At 40.6% G+C, this 21885-nt stretch overlaps 2 protein-coding genes across 2 annotated transcripts; both read left to right on the top strand.

Annotated features, from left to right (window-relative positions):
• The first annotated feature begins 708 nt into the window (after positions 1-708).
• Positions 709-11790, top strand: LOC143852744 (putative glycosyltransferase STELLO1). Its single transcript, XM_077362320.1, has 3 exons — positions 709-3006; positions 10843-10969; positions 11058-11790. Exons 1-3 carry the CDS (start codon positions 1313-1315, stop codon positions 11529-11531), a joined length of 2295 nt encoding a protein of 764 aa, XP_077218435.1. The 5' UTR covers positions 709-1312; the 3' UTR covers positions 11532-11790.
• A 1882-nt stretch (positions 11791-13672) lies between these two features.
• GUN5 (magnesium-chelatase subunit chlH, chloroplast, putative / Mg-protoporphyrin IX chelatase, putative (CHLH)) lies at positions 13673-20665 on the top strand. The gene is made up of 4 exons (XM_077362252.1): positions 13673-15201; positions 15454-15536; positions 17469-19271; positions 19680-20665. The coding sequence occupies exons 1-4, from the start codon at positions 13800-13802 to the stop codon at positions 20532-20534; spliced, it is 4143 nt and encodes a 1380-aa protein (XP_077218367.1). The 5' UTR covers positions 13673-13799; the 3' UTR covers positions 20535-20665.
• The last annotated feature ends 1220 nt before the right edge of the window (positions 20666-21885 follow it).

Below are 21885 nucleotides of genomic sequence, written 5' to 3'. Positions count from 1 at the left end.
CCTCTCTGTTATACTTATTCGTCTTCTCTTCTATTTTTTTGAATGCTTATTCTTCATCTTCTTTCACTCTATTATTTTTAAGTTTTATTTTGCTTCGAATTTTTCTTCTTGCTCTATCGTTAACGATATTTTGTAAAGCTAAGTTCTTAATATTTTCTTCCTTTTTAACGACATAAAACGACCATGAGACGTCCTCTTTGTGAGCGTTCAAAACCAATGTACTTCAAAAAAGAAGGGGATACAAGAGGAGGGAGAGAAGAAGATGATGATGAAGGGGAAGCGGAAAAGGAAGAGGAAGATGAGGAACATAAGGAGAGAGAGAGAGAGAGGGTAATAGTAAACCTCTTTGTGAGCCTTCAAGACCAATGTACTTCAAAAAAGAAGGGGATACAGGAGGAGGGAGAGAAGAAGATGATGATGAAGGGGAAGAGCAAAAGGAAGAGGAAGATGAGGAACATAAGGAGGGAGAGAGAGAGAGAGAGAGGTAATAGTAAAATTTTGTTTTTAAAAAAATAAAAAGAAAGGGGGAGGTGTAATAGTAAAATTGAGGCGTAATAGTAAAATTTTGTTTTTAAAATAAAATAAAAAGAAAGGTGGAAATATCATCTCCTTTAAAATTTGGCAAATTGATAAGAGTGGAAGTCCCTAACTTTATAGATGGCAATTCTAGCCACCAATCTCAAATCTCTGCTTTCTACACAAGTCACCCCCACCACAACCACAACTACAACTACGGCCATTTCCTCACTTTACAAAACACAGTCTGATTTTTCCTTTTTACTGTTCAAAATAAAATTAAGAATGAAACGCAAACAACCCACCACCAACAGCTAGTAGTAGTTGTCAACTAGTCATTAAAGAATAACTAAAATTTTATTTCAGAAAAAGGAAAGAAAGAAGAAGGTCTTCAATATTGTCGGCAGCAAAGCAAAAACAGAGCCAGAGAGAGAGGGAGAGAGCTCTTTGAATTACCTCTGAAAATGGTCTTTTGATTTCTTGGGAGCAAAGCCAAAGGGGAGACAGATCTTTCAGCAGCCAAACCCAGGCAGGTAATTCTTTCCAAACCAAGATCTTTCTCATCTCACATCTAAGTATTTTTTCAAAGAGAAGAAAATAAGAGAAAAACAAAAACATAGAGAGAAAGATCTTTCTCATTTCACATCTACTTAGGTGTTGAGGGTTTGAAAGAGAAGAAAATAAGAGAAAAACAAAAACATAGAGAGAAAGATCTTTCTCATTTCACATCTAATTAGGTGTTAAGGGAGTAAAAAAGAACAAAACCAGAGAAGGGTTTTCTTTGATTTTGGGTACAATGTTAGTCCAAGACCGTTCTACCCCAAAACCCTCAAAACCCATCTCTCGAACTAGTACTACTTCATCTCACCATCGATTTTCCGAGCCCAAAAACCTAGATTTTTCCACATGGGTCTCCGAAAATCTGTACAAAATAGTCGCAATTTCGCTCCTTATCTCCACAGTCGCCGCCATCTTCCTCTTCCGAAATGTGGGCGACACCGCCGCCCTCCTATGCTTTGAAACCAAAACCAAAGAGCTTGAAACCATCCCTTACCCTAAAATCAATTGGCATTCAATCCCCCAAATCCCTGATCTATCCTCCCCTTACGCCTCCTTCCGATCTGACCGTTGGATCGTCATCTCCGTCTCATCCCAACCGTCCGATTCCCTCCGCCACCTCGTCAAGATCAGGGGCTGGCAAGTCCTAGCTGTCGGCGATTCCCAAGCCCCCTCTGATTGGAATCTCAAAGGCGCAATTTTCCTCTCTCTAGAACAACAATCCACTCTAGGGTTTCGAATTATCGATCAATTGCCCTATAATTCGTACGTCCGGAAGAGCGTAGGGTATCTCTTCGCGATCCAGCACGGGGCGAAGAAGATCTTCGATGCTGACGATCGGGGCAATGTGATTGATGGTGATCTTGCAAAGCATTTCGATCTCGAATTGATCGGTGAGGAGGCGAGGAGACAGACAATCTTACAGTATAGTCATGACAATCCTAATAGAACTGTTGTGAATCCTTATGTGCATTTTGGACAGAGGTCTGTTTGGCCTAGAGGTTTGCCTTTGGAGAATGTGGGGGAATTAGGGCATGAAGAGTTCTACACTGAGATTTACAGTGGGAAGCAATTCATCCAACAAGGATTATCCAACGGCCTCCCCGATGTCGATTCGGTTTTCTATTTAACGCGAAAATCCGGTCTCGAAGCATTCGATATTAGGTTTGATGATGATGCTCCTAGGGTTGCACTCCCTCAAGGTATGATGGTTCCAATCAATTCCTTCAATACAATTTTCCATTCACCGTCGTTTTGGGGTCTTATGCTACCAGTTTCAGTTAGTACCATGGCTTCAGATGTGTTAAGGGGGTATTGGGCACAGAGGATTCTATGGGAGATTGGAGGATTTGTTGTGGTTTATCCTCCCACGGTTCATCGTTTTGATAGGATAGAGAGTTACCCATTTTCAGAAGAGAAAGATCTTCATGTGAATGTGGGAAGGCTGATTAAATTCTTGGTTTCGTGGAGGTCTACGAAACCGACATTGTTTGAGAAGATCTTGCATTTGAGTTATTCAATGGCGGAGGAGGGGTTTTGGACTGAGCAGGATGTGAGGTTCACTGCTGCTTGGTTGCAGGACTTGTTGGCTGTGGGGTATCAGCAGCCGAGGCTAATGTCGTTAGAATTGGATCGGCAAAGGGCAACGATTGGTCATGGGGATAGAATGGAGTTTATCCCTCGAAAGCTTCCCTCTATTCATCTTGGGGTTGAGGAGGCTGGGATGGTGAATTACGAGATAGGAAACCTCATTCGATGGAGGAAGAATTTCGGTAATGTTGTACTCATCATGTATTGCAGTGGGCCGGTTGATCGTACGGCTTTGGAGTGGAGATTGCTTTATGGGCGGATATTCAAGACCGTGGTTATTCTCTCTGAACAGAAGAATCCAGATCTCGTGGTCGAGTATGGCCAGTTGTGGCAAGCATACAAGTAAGTTAAATTACAGAACAAATTTCCTTCTAGTGAATATCACAATAGCAGCAATTGCATGTTATCCTATTTTTTTCTCAGTATTTCTTATCCATTGTAGATTTGCCGATTGTTTGCATCATAGGACAATGCTTACAGTAGTCTGAGTAGTGTCACCGGTGCCCATCTTTACATGTGTTAAGTTGCATGACTTTGTGCTCACCGTAAGTATTGTAATCTGAATAAGAGGGTTTGGCAATATGGCTGTTAAAATCTTGATTTGTTCAAAAAATCTTGATTTGAAAAGGATGCAATACTTGAAGTGAAGTAGCTTTTGGGGTAAACCATGGCGAATAACATGTAATATGAAGGGACGTTCTTTAGACTGCCTTGAAAGAAAAGAAAAATCGTCTACGTGGAGCCAATATTTGTTTCTCGAGGAAGTTTCCAGAGATATGAACTTCTGTTGAACATCTTGGCTAATGTTTTTTTTTTTATTTTTATTTTTTTAACGGTATCTTGGCTAATGTTTGTTAAGGCATATTTATTTAAAAATCGAAGTAAAAAAAGGGGCCTTGCTGGTGCAGTCATCATTCAAAGCACTGCATCAGCAAGTGGGTTGGCATTCTGGCTAGTTTATCTGCAGTACCTCCTTCCTATTAGCTCAGTATAAATTAGCATAGTTCTGGTTTGGCTGCCTCCTCCTTTGGATCCAACTACGTCTTTGAAACCATTATCTGTGATCTTTGTGTTAATGCCCCCTCCATTCTTTATTGTACTATATTTGATTGTTTCAAATTTGGACTAAATACTCAGATTTAGTAGTTGCTAAAGTTAATCAGAGCCAAGCACCAAAAATGTATATACCGAGACAATCTTTTGTATCTTCAGAACAGTTTGTTTTATGAAAAGGGGCAACCAAGAACGATTTTTTATTTGTTATTTCCTATTTTCCAAGCTATGCTTTCCATTGTTTCAGAGTTCTGACTGGTTTTTCCACCAACTAAACAAAGCTTGTGATTTTTTTGAAAAAAAATCATCCAAGTTGAACTTGGATATTGATAGATTAATTTCCATGCCAACTTTCAGTTTTTAACATTGAGTTCTGTTCTCAAACTTGAAATATGCGTTATCCATATGATATGCAGGATCAACAAAAGTGAAGCATTCCATGGAACAAGCTAGATGACTATGTGAATGAAATATGTTATTTATTTTGAGATACTGAGCATAGAAACCCATTTAAATTAATTTGTCTTTTGAGATATACAAGGATTTGGTAGGTTCATTGAAATTATGACATGATGTCATATATCATTTTTCCAGTATATGATAGCATACTGTTTTATAAGTTCTGTGGATGTCAGTGCAGAAAGAAAACATGATTGAAGAGTTATTTATTATACATTTCTATGATAAGTCTATGGGGGTGGTTCTTGTTGAAGTTTCTTTCTATTACGTCATCTTTATTGTTTATAGTCTTTTCTTATATTTTTCACTCATAAGTAGCACTTCTGTAATGTTCATTAAAAGAGATATATCCGCCCCTTTTGATTACTTTGGACACCCAGCTGAAGTGTACGTGGCAATCAACTCCATTGATTCCTTCTGATATGAAGTACATCAGCTGGGTGTCCCAAGTAATAAAAAAGGGCAGATATATCACTTCCCATCTTCTTTTAGTAATGGATATGAAAAAAGTTGTGAGATACAATCAATGCAATTCATTTTAATTCATTAACCTCAGAACTTTCCTCCGCTCTCTTGTCCATCCGTTCTCCTCCCTCCCCCCCCCCCCCCTCTCTTCTCTTTTCTTTAATGGTTGCAATTTCATTTCATTCAATAAGAAAAAGGAGGACTGAGGTGGTCAACCATAAAGAACAAAGGGAAGCCCCACAGAAGATATAAAGATACATAGGAGAAAATAAATAGAAGAAAGGATCTGTGTGTGTGGGGGGGGGGGAGGGGATCAAACATCTCCATCCCTTGCTTTACAATGCCATCTCGAGCCAGTCTATCTGCCACCCTATTAGCTGATCTTCTGATGTGTTTAAAAATGATTGATGACCCTTCCACCCGATCTCGGATCTCGTCAAAGTACTGAGCGAATCTCCAAGGAGGGATAACCGATCCACTTAGCCATTGAATGACATTCCTGGAGTCTCACTCGACTATAACCGTATCCATTCATTCTTTATGGACAGCTGCTACCTTCGCTTGCTTCCATTTGCACTTCCAATAGAGCCTGAGAAAGCCCAAATAACACTGCGACTAGAGCTTCTTAGAACACGCTTCTTTCCCTTTTTTCTCCCCTTTCCAACTTTTTTTTTTAACAACAATTCCAACTTCTATTCGTATTCTCTCTCTCTCTATCTATCTATATATAGAAAGAGATAGAGAGATAGTTAGAGATTATACAGACACAAACACACTCAAATACACACATACATCTCTTTGGAAACCCTAGATTTGTCCTATGTTGATTCAACCACAAGATGTAGTGTTTTCCATCCCTTATGTGCAAAATCCCATGTAGTTATTTGTATGTGGGTATGTTAGAGTGATTTTATTCCTCTTTTGTTAGGTCAAATCAAAGAGGAATAGTGATAGAACGCTATCTTATTAGTGATGGTATGTTCAAACAGCTATGGAAACTTGTCTAATGATCAAGTGTGAAGAGTGTAGTTGTTGATCAGAATCTAGATATGTTTTCTGAAACTTTAATATTATATTTTTCTGAAATTTATGTAATTAAAAACAATTTCAGATCTGTAATTTTGGATCTTCTCCACATCATTGGTCATGAATCTTCAAAATAATAAAGAAATGAATTAGGTATTTACCTCACTCAAGCAGTTCAAGTGCACTGCCTCTTGCGATTCACTCTTTCAAGTCTCTCTCTCTCTCTATTTTTTTTTTTTTGAATGGTTCACTCTTTCAATTCTTTCTTCCACCTTTTCTAAGGTGAGCTCCAAATTTTTTTGGAGATGATGCCCCCCCAAAAGTTCATCCTCTTTGTCTATTATAGCTCTAGGGTTTCAAAAGGCCTAGGTTGACTTGGATATGGTAGGGTCATCTAGCTTTAGTTGTATTTAGTAATTTAGTTAGCTTTCTGGGAATCTCATTCTCTACAAACTCCTTTTGATTAAATAATTATTAACTAGGACTTCTGCAGTTACATTGATGTTCATCAACACAATATAAGTAAACCTCCAAAGTCTAGAAGATTACGAGCAAGTCCCTTCCTACATATAAAGTTCATTTAATTAAAGAATATTTTCACACACACACATCTCTCTCTCTCTCTCTCTCTCTCTCTCTATATATATATATATATATATATATATACTAATTTTGAATGTGTGTGTGAACCGTCCATGTTTGGGGTTTATCTGATCTTGTATATAGAAGAACATGAATGAAATGACAGTTATCCTTCCATTTGGTTTGGGTGTCCTATATATGATCCTATTTTGTATATATACATATCATATGTACCCATATATATCTAGGGTTGCAACTCGGGTCGGGCAGGTCGGGGTTTCTAGAACCCTACCCTACCTGAGAAATTATCTCGGGTCGGGCAGGTCGGGGTTTCTAGAACCCTACCCTACTTGAGAAATTATCTCGGGTCGGGTCGGGTTTCCTTTGAGAAAACCCTAGATGCCTACCCGAGAAATTATCTCGGGTCGGGTCGGGTTTTCTTTGAGAAAACCCTAGATTCATAAACTTGACCTTACCCAAGATAGTTTATCGGGTTGTTTCAGGTCGGGTTGGGTTTTTATTATTTAGCGTAGGATAATGGCTAATTTCAAAAATTGAAGAAAATGACAAATATCCACGCCAAAAATCTCTAGATTTATATCATCTACTCTATAAATTTAAGAAAGAAAATATTTTTTTCACATCACAAACATGATCAGCCCAATGAAAATAATTATATCAATATATTAGAAAATAATTCTCCATGTTATTTTAGGGATATTTAAGAAAGTCATAGTACACCAATAAGAGTTGGATCGGGTTTCGGGTTTCAGTTTTGTTTTCTTCTTTAAACCCTACCTGACCCATGATTGAGTTGGGATTTTCAATCTAAAACCCTACCCAACCCAGGACCCATGAATTCTGAACCCAACCCGGGTTATATTCGGGTTGGGTCAATGCGGGTCGGGTAAAACTTGACCCAACATTACATATTCTTCCTAGACTCTCTACCTAGATGACCGAGATAAGTCACCCTATCATATAAAAGCAAGATGTGTGCTTATTATAAATTAGATGAGATGTCCAATCATCATCATAGGCTAAGAGCTATTTTAGGTCAATAAGGAAAATGAGACTCCATATTTCCTGCTAATGATCCTCTAGTCACAAGCATAGTGTCTCTATGATGCTCTACCTAAGGTACCTAATGTCAAATACATATATAATATTATAATTACATGCCCATAATAAACTTACCAAACATATGTTGGAGATGAGCAAAGTGATTGGATTGTCTTTTGCTGGTTTAGAGAAGGAAGCTAGGTGCATCATGCCTCGTGTAAAGAAGAAAAAATAATTTTGTTAATTTTCAAAAAAAAAAGAAAAAAGAAGGAAGCTAGGGCTACCATTCAAAAAAACAAGGAAGCTAGGTCTTTCTTTCTTTCAGTCAAGCTACAAGATTTCCAGGGATTCTCTCTCGCAAAAAGGTCTACGAGCAGTTAAGCTTCTTAGATGGAGAGGGAGATGGCAAGATTAGAATTCAACGTGAACCGCAAGGGATGCACATGAAGTAGAGTGTCGGGACAGACCTAGAAGGTGCAGTAATAGTGTTGGGGGGGAGTCCTTCACCGGGCTCTCCATGAAAATCCTTGTGTGGAACATTTGTGGCTTGGGCTCTTTAACCTAAAAAGCTTATGTGAAGGTGAAGAATAAAATCTCCATCTTCTCCCTGCAGGTGACTAAGATCGAAGATTTCACGAACTCAGATCTTGGAGGCATTGGATGCTCCTCTACTTTCCGCCTCACAACTCTCAACTCTAGGGAGCGTGCATGGGGAGGAGATGGATTCCTTGTTGCTTGGTATGGAGTACGAAGCTACGCTAGCTTTGGAGGAAGTTATCTCATCCTACTCAGTTTTGGTGAAATTGAGAAGAGTTGAGGATAATTTGCTTTGAGCCTTTTCTATGATTTGTGGGCTTATTGTTGGTTTCCTCCATGATTATATGTGGATTGAGCTTAACTATGTTAGGGATAGACGCTTCCTCCTTTGGTGTATCGGGGGAGTATTTCAGTGTCACTCACTTTCTAGGGGGATAGAGTTGACGACACACTTATGTTTATTGAGGATGATGAAGCATCGATTGCAAACTCAAAAAGGGTCTTCTGTTGGTTTGAATTTGCTTTGGGGTTGAAGATTAACTTCTCTAAGAGTGCAATAGCAGGCATCGATGTGGAACAAGTGGTGGTGAATAGAGACGATCAAAGTATTGGATGCAGAGAGGAGAGTTTGCCAATTACTTATTTGGGTCTACCATTGGGTTATGGGGTACCAAAAGCATCACAGTGGGACCCGGTCGTGGAAAGAATTGAAAGAAAGTTGGCCACCACGAAAAAGAAATACATTTCTCTAGGCGGTAGGATTACTTTGATCAAAGCCGCTCTTGCGCACATGCCGGTATATTTTATGTCTCTTTATAAGCTCCTGGCAAAGATTGCACAAAGAATTGAAAAGTTGCAGAGAGATTTTCTGTGGGAGGGGGTTGGTAAGAACGAAAGATCTAAACATCTGATATGCTGGGAAGTTGAAGAACCATGGTGGTTTGAGCATAGGCAAGATCAAATTGCGTAATAGAGCGCTTCTGGGAAAATGGTTGTGGTGTTATGGAGAGGAAAAGGATTCTCTATGGCACAAAATTACCAGGGATAAGTATGGAAATAATTGGGGTGACTGGATGGCAAAAAACCCGGCAAGAGGAAAATGGTCTGCGGGTTGGAGGTCTATTTGCACTGCGTGATCAATTCGAATCATTCATTTGCTTTAATGCCGGGAAGGGAAATAATGTCAGATTTTGGTTAGATCTATGGGTAGTGGACTCTCCATTATATCTGAAATTTCCAAACGTTGCGATTAATGGCGAATCAAGAATCTCGGAATACCTTATTAGGGAGGCAGATGAAGGGAGGGGTTTTTGGAATATTAGATTACGAAGGAATCTCAAAGATGGGGAAGTTGTTAGCTTCACAGAGCTGCTTCAGATCCTTAACTCCTTTTACAGCTCAACCTTCGTGCCGGATGACAGAGTTTGGGTTCCCGATCTGGAAGGTAGTTTCTCGGTGAAATCATTCTTTTCTGCCCTTAACAATGGGAGTAGAAAAGCAAAGGGACGAGCTATTATTTGGAAGTCATGTGCTCCCCCAAGAGTAAAAGCCTTCGCTTGGTCTGTCTGTGTATAAAAGCATTAATACATGCGAAAGACATAAAAGAAGGCAGCTCTAATTAGCCAGTTGGTGCGTTCTTTGCGAACAAGCGGAGGAGGGTATCGATCACTTGTTGCTACATTGCTCATTCTCATATTGTTTGTGGACGATGTTGTTGAGATCATCTGGCATGATGTGGGCTTTTCAGAAAGGCATCAGATCGATCATATTGAACTGGTGTGGGGGAGTGTTTGGCAGCACAGGGCAAGCCTTGGCGAAACAATAAGGTTGCTCCATTGTGACCTGGTGATCACAGGTTCAAGTCCCGGAAACAGCCTCTCTGCAAAGCAGGGGTAAGGCTGCGTACATCTAGCCTTCCCCAGACCCCCGCCAATTTTTTTTTAATTTTTTAATTTTTTTTTATTTTTTTATTTTTTTTTATTTTTTTATTTTTTATATTGGATCAGAGCAAGGGAGGACAACCACTATGATACAGGGGAGATACTTAGAAATTGGAAGGAGGTAATATGGGAAAGGAAAATCAAGGAAAAGAAGATGCCAAAATGGAAGCCGCTACGATGTGGATGGCTGAAATTAAATTTTGATGTGAGCTCGATTGGCAATCTGGGTAAGGCTGGAGTTGGTGGAGTGATTCAGGATTCAAATGGGACGATTATAATGTCATACCCTGGACCGGCGGGTGTTTGTGATGCGAATGAGGTGGAGGTGAGGGCGCTGCTCTTTGGACTCAAGTGGTATGCTTCGAACAAATCTGGTCCGCTTATTATCGAGGGAGACTCATCGAATACTATAACCTGGGCATCTAGTAATTCAAAAGGACCTTGGAGGATTCTTCAACTCGTTACAGAAATCAAGGATCTGGTACGCGTGATCAAACCCACCATCAAGCATAGGAGGAGATCAGCTAACGAACTGGCAGATCAGCTCGCTAAGGAAGGCTTCCTACTGGAATCTATGTCTGTTCATATCGTATCTGATATTGTGGAATAGGAAGGGTCTATGTTTTTTATTGTGTTGTACTCTTTTTGGATGCTGTAAGCACAGGTTTTGGGGACATCTTGTCCCCTGCTTGTTGCTCTTTTTATCAATAAAGTCATCTTTCAAAAAAAATGTTGAAGATAAAAGTTGGGTTCTAAACATTGATATTTGGTTTGCTATTCACTCGTTTGTTTTTACTTGGGTGGAAGATGAGATTTTGGCATACTTGCACTCTGAAATTACATATTTCTATGCGTCATGACCATTTTCCTAGAAATATGCAAATATCCCACATCATTCACCTTGAACTCATTATGGGGGTTGGGGAATGTTTATTATGAGGATGTTTAATCATTGGAACTGCAAACTTGCTAAAATCATTTGACAGTTAAACCTTGTTAAAAGATACATGTGTGTATCTGATAATATTCTCATCATTACACTCTGATTTAACAGGTATTTGCCCAAGGTATTTGACCGGTTTACAAGTGTGGAAGGATTTCTGTTCCTGCAGGATGACACAATTCTTAACTACTGGAATCTACTACAAGCAAACAAGACTAAGCTGTGGATTACTGACAAGGTAATCTGTTAATGTATATATCCTCCTCCTTTTCTCAATATTTTGTTGTGCTGACACAATTTGAATGTTTGTGTTTTGTTTCATTAAGGTATCTGAGTCTTGGATGACTCTCCCTACTAATGCCAACAGCTCAGAATGGTTTTCAACACAAGCAGAATTAGTAAAGGGGGTAGTGAGGACTTTACCTGCTCATTTTCAGGTCACTTACAAGGACAATGTCGATAAACATAGTCTCACCTTTTGCGGTTCTGAAATTTTCTACATTCCTCAAAACTTTGTGGGTGACTTCGTAGACCTTGTGGGTCTTGTTGGCGATTTAGAAATTCATCAAAAGTTTGCGATACCCATGTTTTTTATGGCAATGGATTCACGGAGTAATTTCGATTCTGATGCACTCGGGACGATGGTCTATAAGACGGGCGTATCACGGAATGATTCTTCAACTTATTATTCGCCCAAAGTACCTGCGGTATATCCATGGAATGTGTCCACCGAGTCGGATTTTGCGAAGCTGATACGAGCCATGGCGTTGGGGGACCCCCTTCTGATGGAAATGGTATGAATGCTGAGAAACATTTGCCACATACATTGTCTTCACACGTAAGATTTTGCTCTGGGATGGGAGGAGGAAAGGGGAAGGTGGGGATTCTGTTATTATTTTTTTGTAGATGTATGTTGTAATATTCATTTACTGGATGGGGAAATCTTTTTCACAGCTGGGATTATCTTAGTTTGTACTGAGAAGAGAAACCTCTTCTCCAATCATTATGAACAAATTCCTTTCATATATGAAGATGAAGGCCCCACATTTTTCTACAGAACATTGTTATCATGACCAAGCTCCCCAATAAGGTTTTCTTCATAGCTCAAATATGTAGTACTGTAGTAGTGTTTTCATCACCATTGTTGACCTGCCCAGAAAAATCTGATTAAAGGGAATAAATTTGAAGGGGAGCTGATATTGCCACTCCAAAGAATTAGGCAGTTACACCCTTTCTTTACCAAGATGACTAAAGGCTAGAGGGGACCCATGAGCGAAAACGATAAGAAGACAATGGATAGGGGGGTTTGTGGTGTAGCAGGGAAGAGGTGAGTCCAGCAATGGGTGAAGCCAGCACTATGTGAAGAGGAAGTGATCCCGGCAATAGGTGAAGCAACAAGTGCCTACGTCCTCCCTCTTCAGTATGTAAACTGAAATGCATGCACTTAGTAAAATGAAATACATGATGAGCCCAGCTCAGTGTCACACTTATCAAATAAAATACATGACAATATACAATATTTGTTAAATGAGATACATGTACCCCCCTGCCGCTTGTCATGTGTTAGGGGTGCAACTTGCCTTGGGCTCAACCCGTTCCACCCGATTTTGGCATAGGTTGGGTTGGCATTTGCTCAGGTTGGGTGGGGTTAGGGTTGGGAAAAGCCAACCCGATTTAATATCGGGTTGGGTTAAGGTTGAGAACCCAACCTTAGAGCTATGCCTTTTCCTTATATTTTTCTATTTGGCCCTAGGTGAACCCAAACCCAACCCGACTCAACCTGACCCGATTTGGAAAAAAAAAAAAACAGGTTAGATGGGTTGTTTTAGGGTCGAGAGATTTAGAGGCGGATTGGGTTGAGAGATTTAGGGTCAGGTTGGGTTTCGTTAGGGTTGAGGGAAAGCTATCTTGGGTTGGGCTAGAGTTGGCCTCAACCCAATCCAACCTGACACCGAGTTGCACCCCTAATATGTTTGAACTTGCATTCAAAGACTAAACAACACACAAAGGGTACCCTGTTGATGAGGCACACTTTTAAAATAAGAGTACCCTTAGGTCCTGTTTGGTCATGGGTGACTAATCTTCGTATCCTAAACAACACACAAATAGTTGAACACAGAGCTATAAATGCGGCATGATGCTCAAGCAGGCATGCCCTCAACCTAATGACCTTGGGTGCAACTTGCGCTTAATGACTCAATGACAATTCACGCCAAGCAATGCATTTTGCTACTTTCTTCATCTATTTAAGTGCAGAGGTAAAATAAAAGTACCTTTAAGGGCCCTATTTGGATTGCAAGAATTATTTAGGAAAAGTTTGGAAAGGAAAAATATTTCTAAATGTTGTTACATTTTTTTACACACGGAAAAAAAAGAAGATAAATTGAACCACCTTATTCAATTTGTACGTAGACGAACCTTCAATTTATGATAATATCCTTCTAAATTAACCATAATCATATCATTATCCTCTAAATTGTGGAAGGGCTTAAATCATAGAAATAATTTTCCATCAGAAATATTTTTCTTGTAATACATAAATGGCCTTAAGGTAGAATCCAAAATATCAAGATTCCTACGCATGTGAGTCAGAAACATAGAAATTTTTTAAAAAAACTCTTGTCTCCTTTATTTTGAGAAAACAGAAGGTAAGATATTTTCATTGTCCACTCAGCTCCCTCACTCACTTGGCTTGGGAATCCAAATCGACCAATGGGAAGCCAAGAAACTTCATCTCACAATCTGATAACAACACTCCTTTTCGATAAAACCAAAACCCAAAATCCAAAAAAGCTCAATGAGAGGCCTACAATCATAAATCCCTCTTCACCTCCTCCTCATCCACGTGTAATCCACTCCACCACCAGAACAATGACACAAGTGTCATGGCTCAAAACCTCTCAACTCTCCCCACACGAACTATACATACACAGAGAGCCATCTCTATCCTCTTCAAAGTCTCTCAACCAAGAGAAAACACAAAAAAGAAAAAAAAACCCAGAACAAAAAACAGCATAGAAGAAGACTCATCTCCTCCTTTCTAAGGAAAATCAGCTTTTTGTTCTTCAATGGCATCTCTAATATCATCTCCCTTCACCTTACCCTGCTCCAAAACAGAGCACCTCTGTTCCTCTCTAACCCAAAAACATTTGTTCCTACAGTCCTCCCTACCCAAAAAACTCAAACCCAGTAGAACTGTTTTTAAATTTAGATGTAATGCAATTGGCAATGGTTTGTTCACCCAAACCACGCCAGAAGTTAGAAGGATCCTCCCTGATAATTTCAATGGCCTTCCCACAGTTAAAGTAGTCTACGTAGTCCTTGAAGCTCAATACCAGTCCTCCCTCTCTGAAGCTGTCAAAAACCTCAATAGAGATGGACGCTATGCGTCCTTCGAAGTCGTGGGTTACTTAGTAGAAGAGCTTAGAGATGAGGCAACTTACAAGACATTCTGTAAAGATCTTGAGGATGCCAATATCTTTATTGGGTCTCTTATTTTTGTCGAAGAGCTTGCGCAGAAGGTTAAGAGTGCTGTTGAGAAAGAGAGAGATAGGATGGATGCAGTACTAGTCTTTCCATCGATGCCCGAGGTAATGAGATTAAATAAGCTTGGTTCTTTTAGTATGTCACAACTTGGGCAATCCAAAAGCCCCCTTTTTCAGCTTTTTAAGAGGAAGAAACAGTCTGCGGGGTTCGCAGAGAGTATGTTAAAGCTTGTAAGAACTTTGCCTAAGGTTCTTAAGTACTTACCAAGTGATAAGGCTCAAGATGCTAGACTGTATATACTTAGTCTGCAATTTTGGCTAGGTGGGTCACCTGAAAATCTACAGAATTTTCTTAAAATGATTTCGGGTTCTTATGTTCCTGCACTGAAAAGTACTAAGATTGAGTATTCGGACCCGGTCCTGTTCTTAGACACTGGGATATGGCACCCTTTGGCTCCTTGTATGTACGATGATGTGAAGGAGTATTTGAATTGGTACGGAACAAGGAGGGATGCCAATGAGAAGTTAAAGAACCCGAATGCACCAGTGATTGGGTTGGTTTTACAGAGAAGCCATATCGTTACAGGCGATGAGAGTCATTATGTGGCTGTTATCATGGAGTTGGAGGCAAGAGGCGCCAAGGTGATACCTATATTTTCGGGTGGTCTTGATTTTTCGGGGCCAGTGGATAGGTATTTGATTGATCCAGTTAGTAGGAAACCATTTGTGCAAGCGGTGGTGTCTCTTACTGGTTTCGCTCTTGTGGGTGGGCCTGCAAGGCAGGATCACCCAAAGGCCATTGAGGCATTGATGAAGCTTGATGTGCCTTATATTGTGGCATTGCCTTTGGTGTTTCAAACAACTGAGGAGTGGCTAATTAGTAGCTTGGGTTTGCACCCTATTCAGGTGGCTTTGCAGGTGGCTCTTCCAGAGCTTGATGGAGGGATGGAGCCTATTGTTTTCTCAGGACGGGATGGACGGACAGGTAAATGAAGCTCAGTTCTCCATAGTCTTTTCTCTTGTTTCGTTGCCTATGCTTTCTGATTTCGTTGGTTTTACTTTTCTGTTCTATTTTCATACCCTCTCTTTGGATATTTTGAATGTATTGAAATAAGTTTATGAGTTTTCTTTGTTGAGTTGATGTTTCTGGTTCCTAGAGCTGATAATTGGCTCCATATGTCTTATGGTGTTTTACGTTATGGTTAGAATTTAAATAAATGGATGGTTTTATGTGCAGGAAAGTCGCATGCCCTTCATAAGAGAGTGGAGCAGCTCTGCACTAGGGCTATCAGATGGGCTGAACTAAAACGAAAAACAAAGGTATCCTCTTTTATTTTTATTTTTTTGAAACAGATACCAATTTTATTATAAAAGAAAGGATTGCATGTGCACTTCGGTGGGTAAACTGATAAAGATTGCCCCAATATAAAAGGAGGTGTTAGTTGTTTTTGATGTGGCCAGTCGATTGGCCAAAACTTTGGTGATTATAGGATTGAGAGAAAAAGAGAGCATGATACAAACAAAGATCTTTAATCTCATCCATGAGATTGGCTAGTATCCACGTCCTGTCACAAATCCCTCTTGCTCACAAAATTGTGTTAAGGAATCAAATTCCACTTCAAAATCAAATTGCCCTCCATCGGGTGACAAAAATAGTCAATAACTGGTGAAGAGCACAGACCTCAGCTTCTGTAGAGTCGGTGATGCCAGTAGGGCCTGCAAAGGAGTAGATGCTGTCGTCCTAAGAAATCCTAAAAATGCCTCTAATAGCTTCCTTGCTTGGGTTACTAAGGGAGCAACCTTCGACATTGAGTATGATGGTATTTCTAAGAGGAGTTTTCCATCTCGCTACCACTTTGTGTCATAATCTCTAATGATGATGTATACCGAATATCCTGAAAAAGAGTGGTATTTAAAAGCCCAAGAGACTGTTGTTGATCTGATATTCAAAACCATCTGATCAAGAGAGGATCTTCCGCCCTAAATGCGAGAATTCCTCTCCTTCCAAATAATCCAAAATATAGAAAAGGTGTGAGGAGCCATAGTGTTAGACTGAGAGAGCCAAAACCTTTTATTCCACTGCTCCACAATATCTCTAGGATCGAATTCAAAAATACCCAGTTGATCTCATTCCAATTGAGAACCTAGTCCCAAATGAGAGAAGCCAATCTCCAATGAATGAAAAAATGAGAAGGGGATTCCCCGTCCAGATCACAAAGATAACACTTGTTTGCCAAATGAAGCTGATCAAGAGAGGATCTTTTAGCCTAACCTGCGTGTTGATACTGTTAAGAGTTTTCGTCCAGCAAAAGGCTCTCTCAGCAGAACAAGAACAAGGGGCTTCCCAATTTTCTACCAAGTAAAGGAATAAATTGAAGGATTGCCCAAAAATCTAAATAGCGATTTAACTAAGAATACAAACTAGATTATAGGCCCAAAGTCTGCGATCTGACTGATCCAATATAGATCAACTCCAACCTGCAAAGAAGGTTAGTATAGCAAATAAGCTCATGGCCTGTAAGGTTCGCAGACAATTCACTTATTGGATTAGTGACAATAAGTATCCCAGAATTTATATTTCCTCTCAAGGAAATGTTCATACATCCCCAAGAGCAATATAATTGCTGAAAGTACTGATGGCAACGATGATTAGTAGAATGTCATCTATTACCCTTATGAATACAACAAGATAATCATTTATTCATGATAACTTTAAATAATGGCATATTGGGATGTCACTTTGGTTGAGAAGAAATGCCCTTTCTTTTCCAAGTCTCACGTTTCTCTGAATGTATGCACTTTTTTATATTCTGAATCATTGATAAGTTCTGTACATGGAATCAACTTGCATTTTGGAGATCTAGAGTTTCATTTTGTTTCTGTTGTGTTTTTTTGGGTTGAGTCTGCCTTAGTGTTTGCATCATTGAGATCATGGGTCTGGTCCCATGGATCAACAAACTCAACCTACATCGTGGGAACATGCATTTCGAATCTCTTGTCCATTTTGTTTGCTGATAACAACATTGAGATCATGGGTGTGGTCCCATGGATCACCAAATAGAGCATGCATTTTTGGATTTCTAGACCAATTTGTTTCCTGTTCTGTTGCAAGTTCTATTTTCCTTTTTATTGTGTTTTTTGGGTTAATTCTGTCCTAACAGTTGTAACATTGAGATCATGGATCTGGTCCCATGGATCAACATAGTCAGCATTCATTGAAAGTTTTCTAACACTGGGTTATTTTGAATACAGGAGGAAAAGAAGTTAGCAATCACTGTCTTTAGCTTCCCACCAGACAAGGGCAATGTTGGAACAGCTGCCTACCTCAATGTCTTTGCCTCCATATTCTCTGTGCTAAAAGAGCTCCAAAGAGACGGATACAACCTTGAAGGCCTGCCAGAAACATCAGAAGCCCTGATTGAAGACATCATCCACGATAAGGAAGCGAAATTCAGCAGCCCAAATCTCAACATTGCCTACAAGATGAACGTTCGAGAGTACCAACGTCTCACACCCTATGCCTCCGCGCTAGAAGAAAGCTGGGGCAAAGCGCCTGGCAACTTAAATTCAGATGGTGAAAACCTATTAGTCTACGGCAAGCAGTACGGCAATGTCTTCATTGGGGTGCAACCCACGTTCGGATATGAAGGTGATCCGATGCGCCTCCTCTTCTCCAAGTCGGCAAGCCCCCACCATGGTTTTGCCGCCTACTACTCCTTTGTTGAGAAGATCTTCAAAGCAGATGCTGTCCTTCACTTTGGCACTCATGGTTCACTAGAATTCATGCCAGGGAAACAAGTTGGTATGAGTGATGTTTGCTACCCAGACAGTCTTATTGGAAACATTCCAAACATCTACTACTATGCCGCCAACAACCCATCTGAAGCAACGATTGCCAAGCGCCGAAGCTATGCTAACACCATTAGCTATCTGACACCGCCCGCAGAGAATGCAGGTCTCTACAAGGGACTTAAGCAACTAAGCGAGCTAATCTCCTCCTACCAGTCGCTCAAAGACACTGGTCGTGGGCCTCAGATTGTAAACTCGATCATTAGCACTGCGAAACAATGCAATCTCGACAAGGATGTTAGTATTCCAGAAGAAGGTGTGGAACTATCGAGACAAGAACAAGATCTCGTCGTCGGAAAGGTTTATGCCAAAATCATGGAAATAGAATCCCGGTTATTACCGTGCGGGCTTCATGTCATTGGAGAGCCCCCGTCGGCCATGGAGGCAGTTGCGACATTGGTCAACATTGCGGCTCTTGATCGCCCTGAAGATAATTTATACTCACTGCCAGGAATTTTGGCTGAGACAGTAGGAAGGAGCATTGAAGATGTATACAGAGGGAGTGACAAGGGTATCTTGGCTGACGTGGAGCTGCTTAGGCAGATAACGGAGGCATCACGTGGAGCCATATCAGCCTTTGTGGAAAGGACGACCAATAGAAAAGGTCAGGTAGTTGATGTGGCGGAGAAGTTGGGTTCAATACTTGGATTCGGAGTGATGGAGCCATGGGTACAGTACATGTCAGACACAAAGTTTTACAGAGCTGACAGGGAGAAGCTTCGAAATTTGTTTGTGTTCTTAGGAGAATGTTTGAAACTAGTGGTGGCTGATAATGAACTGGGGAGCTTGAAACAAGCTTTGGAGGGTAGTTATGTGGAACCGGGTCCCGGAGGAGATCCAATTCGGAATCCAAAGGTGTTACCTACTGGTAAGAACATACATGCACTAGACCCTCAGGCGATACCGACAGAGGCAGCACTGCAGAGTGCAAAGGTGGTTGTAGATCGGCTATTAGAGCGACAGAAAGCCGACAATGGCGGGAAATACCCCGAAACAGTTGCCCTTGTATTGTGGGGTACTGATAACATAAAGACATATGGTGAATCATTGGCTCAGGTGCTTTGGATGATAGGAGTTAGACCTGTTGCAGACACTTTTGGGCGTGTCAACAGAGTAGAATCCGTAAGCCTCGAAGAACTTGGACGGCCTAGAATCGATGTCGTGGTGAATTGCTCTGGAGTCTTTAGAGATCTCTTCATCAATCAGGTACTTCACTAGTTCATTCACAACTCTTCAGCATATATACATTCTCCAAGCAATCAAGATATCCCTTTTTAACCAAATTTGTATTGGGTATTTTCAAAATATTAGCTCTTTAGTATATATGCATTGTCCAAGCAATCAACATAGCCCTTTTCAACCAAATTTGTATCGGGTATTTTCAAATATTAGTTGTTTTCTAAATATTCAAACTTGCTTTCATGTCTTTGCACTTTGCAGAACAGAGGCTAAGGGTCTCATTTGCAAAGGTTTTAGAGTTGTGTAGGATATCTAGAGTTGTTTTCTCCCTTCTCTCTTTATATATATTCCATCTAAATTATGGGTATTTTTTCGAGTTATTATACTACCTGTCCCCAACAATGTCTACTCATAAAAAAAAAACAATGTCTACAGATGAACCTCCTTGATCGGGGTGTGAAGATGGTGGCTGAGCTGGACGAGCCCGATGACCAAAACTATGTCAGAAAGCACGCGCTGCAACAAGCTCAAGATCTAGGTGTCCCAGTGCGTGAGGCTGCTACTCGAATCTTCTCCAATGCCTCTGGCTCTTACTCCTCCAACGTCAACCTTGCCGTGGAGAACTCCTCTTGGAATGATGAGAAGCAACTACAAGACATGTACTTGAGCCGCAAGTCATTTGCTTTCGACTGTGATGCCCCCGGTGCAGGAATGACTGAGAAACGCAAGGTGTTTGAGCTAGCTCTAAGCACGGCGGACGCTACCTTTCAAAACCTTGACTCTTCTGAGATCTCCCTCACCGATGTGAGCCACTACTTCGACTCGGATCCCACCAACTTGGTTCAGACACTACGCAAAGATGGCAAGAAACCAAGTGCATACGTTGCTGACACTACCACGGCCAATGCCCAAGTGAGGACACTCTCTGAGACAGTGCGTTTGGATGCCCGGACTAAGTTGTTGAATCCCAAGTGGTATGAAGGGATGATGGCTAGTGGGTATGAGGGAGTGCGTGAGATTGAGAAGCGATTGACTAATACAGTTGGGTGGAGTGCAACGTCGGGGCAAGTGGATAATTGGGTGTACGAGGAGGCGAACACGACCTTCATTCAAGACGAGGAGATGCTTAAGAGGCTCATGGACACTAACCCAAACTCATTTAGGAAACTGGTGCAGACTTTCTTAGAGGCTAATGGACGTGGGTATTGGGAGACGTCGGAGCAAAACATAGAGAAGCTGAGGGAGTTGTACTCTGAAGTTGAAGACAAGATTGAAGGAATCGACCGGTAGATCACCATTGCATTCATTCAAACATGTACATCTTCTTCTTCATGTTCTTCTCTTTCTCTCTTGCAATGGACTTTTTGCAAGTAATTTTCAATTGTAAGGTAATTTTTTATGTTATATCTTTGTTGCTCACAGATTCCTTCCTTCATAGTTCTTGGACTTGAATGGATGGTGAATATGAGAATATGTGATAGACGGAGGTGGGGACTGGGGACTATCCATTGAGTCAAGGTGTCCGATTTTAAACCAGTGTTTAAAAACTTGGCCTCACATGAGAACTCAGACAAGGGAAGCCTGAGTGACTCGGATCAACTGTTGACGTGGTCAATTTTTCAATAAATTGGGCAATTACGATTTATTGGCCCAAAAAATCAAACTCCATGGATTTGTAAAGTTGTAAATTTTTTTTAAAAAAATAACAAACTTGGACAAGAAGTTGGCCAAGGGAAAAAGAAATGAGTCGACTCAGTGGAGTTACTAAACAGTGCTTCAAACAACTTGTCCATGGTTGTCCTGCAAAAACTAATATACAAGTCATGTTTTGAAAATGAGTAAAATCGTCAAGGCAGTGATAAATTCACCCCCTTGAAAGAGGAATACACCCCCGTATTTCTGTTAAGGGGGGTGTATTCTTCTTTTACCCCGGGGGTGGTTCGTATTCTTCTTTCGAGAGGGTGAATTTATCACTGCCCAATTGTCTTCTCCAACTGACTTTTTATACCCTATCTAAAGCTAAAAGCTTAAGATTGTTAGAGAAGTTACTTCTCAATGTATTGTGTTTCACTAACTCACCCAGCCATGATCAAAGTTCCACTGTGGGCACACATCAAAGTTTAGAATCTTAAGAACACGACTAATCCCAGGGTGCAATTCTATAATTGTTGGAAATCACTACGAAAGATTAACATAGATAAGAAGACTAAACAATGGTGACATTTTGCTACGGACCTATATCTGAACAAGCACAACTTCTTTTTTTTGATGATTAAGCTGGGGTTAGGCAAGACCCCCACCAGATATATTAAAAGAAAATGAGAAATACAGAGAACGGGCCACGAAGGACCTAACTTAGCATGCTGCTACAAGCCACCAAGGGCTAATGAAAACCAACAATAAACAAACTACCAGAGATCACCAATCCTAAACAGAGAAATACAGAAAAGAGGATTGTGCAGACAGCGAATTCACTGAGGCCACAACTTTGAACAACAAGCAGGGGCATCTTCTTCCAACACTTTTCATTTCCTAGCAAAACTGGCAGAAGAGAATATGGTGAAGCGACTCCACTTTGCTCCCAGAATTTGTTGCAGCAGCCAAAAATAAAAGAAACGAGCAGAATAGGTTAGTGTTGAAG

The sequence above is a fragment of the Tasmannia lanceolata genome, unplaced genomic scaffold (assembly GCF_043159265.1).
Source record: "Tasmannia lanceolata isolate RefF3 unplaced genomic scaffold, GAP_Taslan_0.1 ptg000019l, whole genome shotgun sequence".
Lineage (NCBI taxonomy): Eukaryota > Viridiplantae > Streptophyta > Magnoliopsida > Canellales > Winteraceae > Tasmannia > Tasmannia lanceolata.
Note: the sequence above shows the minus strand (reverse complement) of the source record. Positions and strands in the feature narration are given on the sequence as shown.

Excerpts from the sequence above, each read along its gene's own strand:
- GUN5 (XM_077362252.1), top strand. The coding sequence starts at position 13,800 with ATGGCATCTCTAATATCATCTCCCTTCACCTTACCCTGCTCCAAAACA. Across the intron at positions 15,202-15,453 it reads AGGACGGGATGGACGGACAG|GAAAGTCGCATGCCCTTCAT; the intron begins GTAAATGAAGCT and ends TTTTATGTGCAG. Across the intron at positions 19,272-19,679 it reads GAGATCTCTTCATCAATCAG|ATGAACCTCCTTGATCGGGG; the intron begins GTACTTCACTAG and ends CAATGTCTACAG.
- LOC143852744 (XM_077362320.1), top strand. The coding sequence starts at position 1,313 with ATGTTAGTCCAAGACCGTTCTACCCCAAAACCCTCAAAACCCATCTCT. Across the intron at positions 3,007-10,842 it reads CAGTTGTGGCAAGCATACAA|GTATTTGCCCAAGGTATTTG; the intron begins GTAAGTTAAATT and ends CTGATTTAACAG. Across the intron at positions 10,970-11,057 it reads AGCTGTGGATTACTGACAAG|GTATCTGAGTCTTGGATGAC; the intron begins GTAATCTGTTAA and ends TGTTTCATTAAG.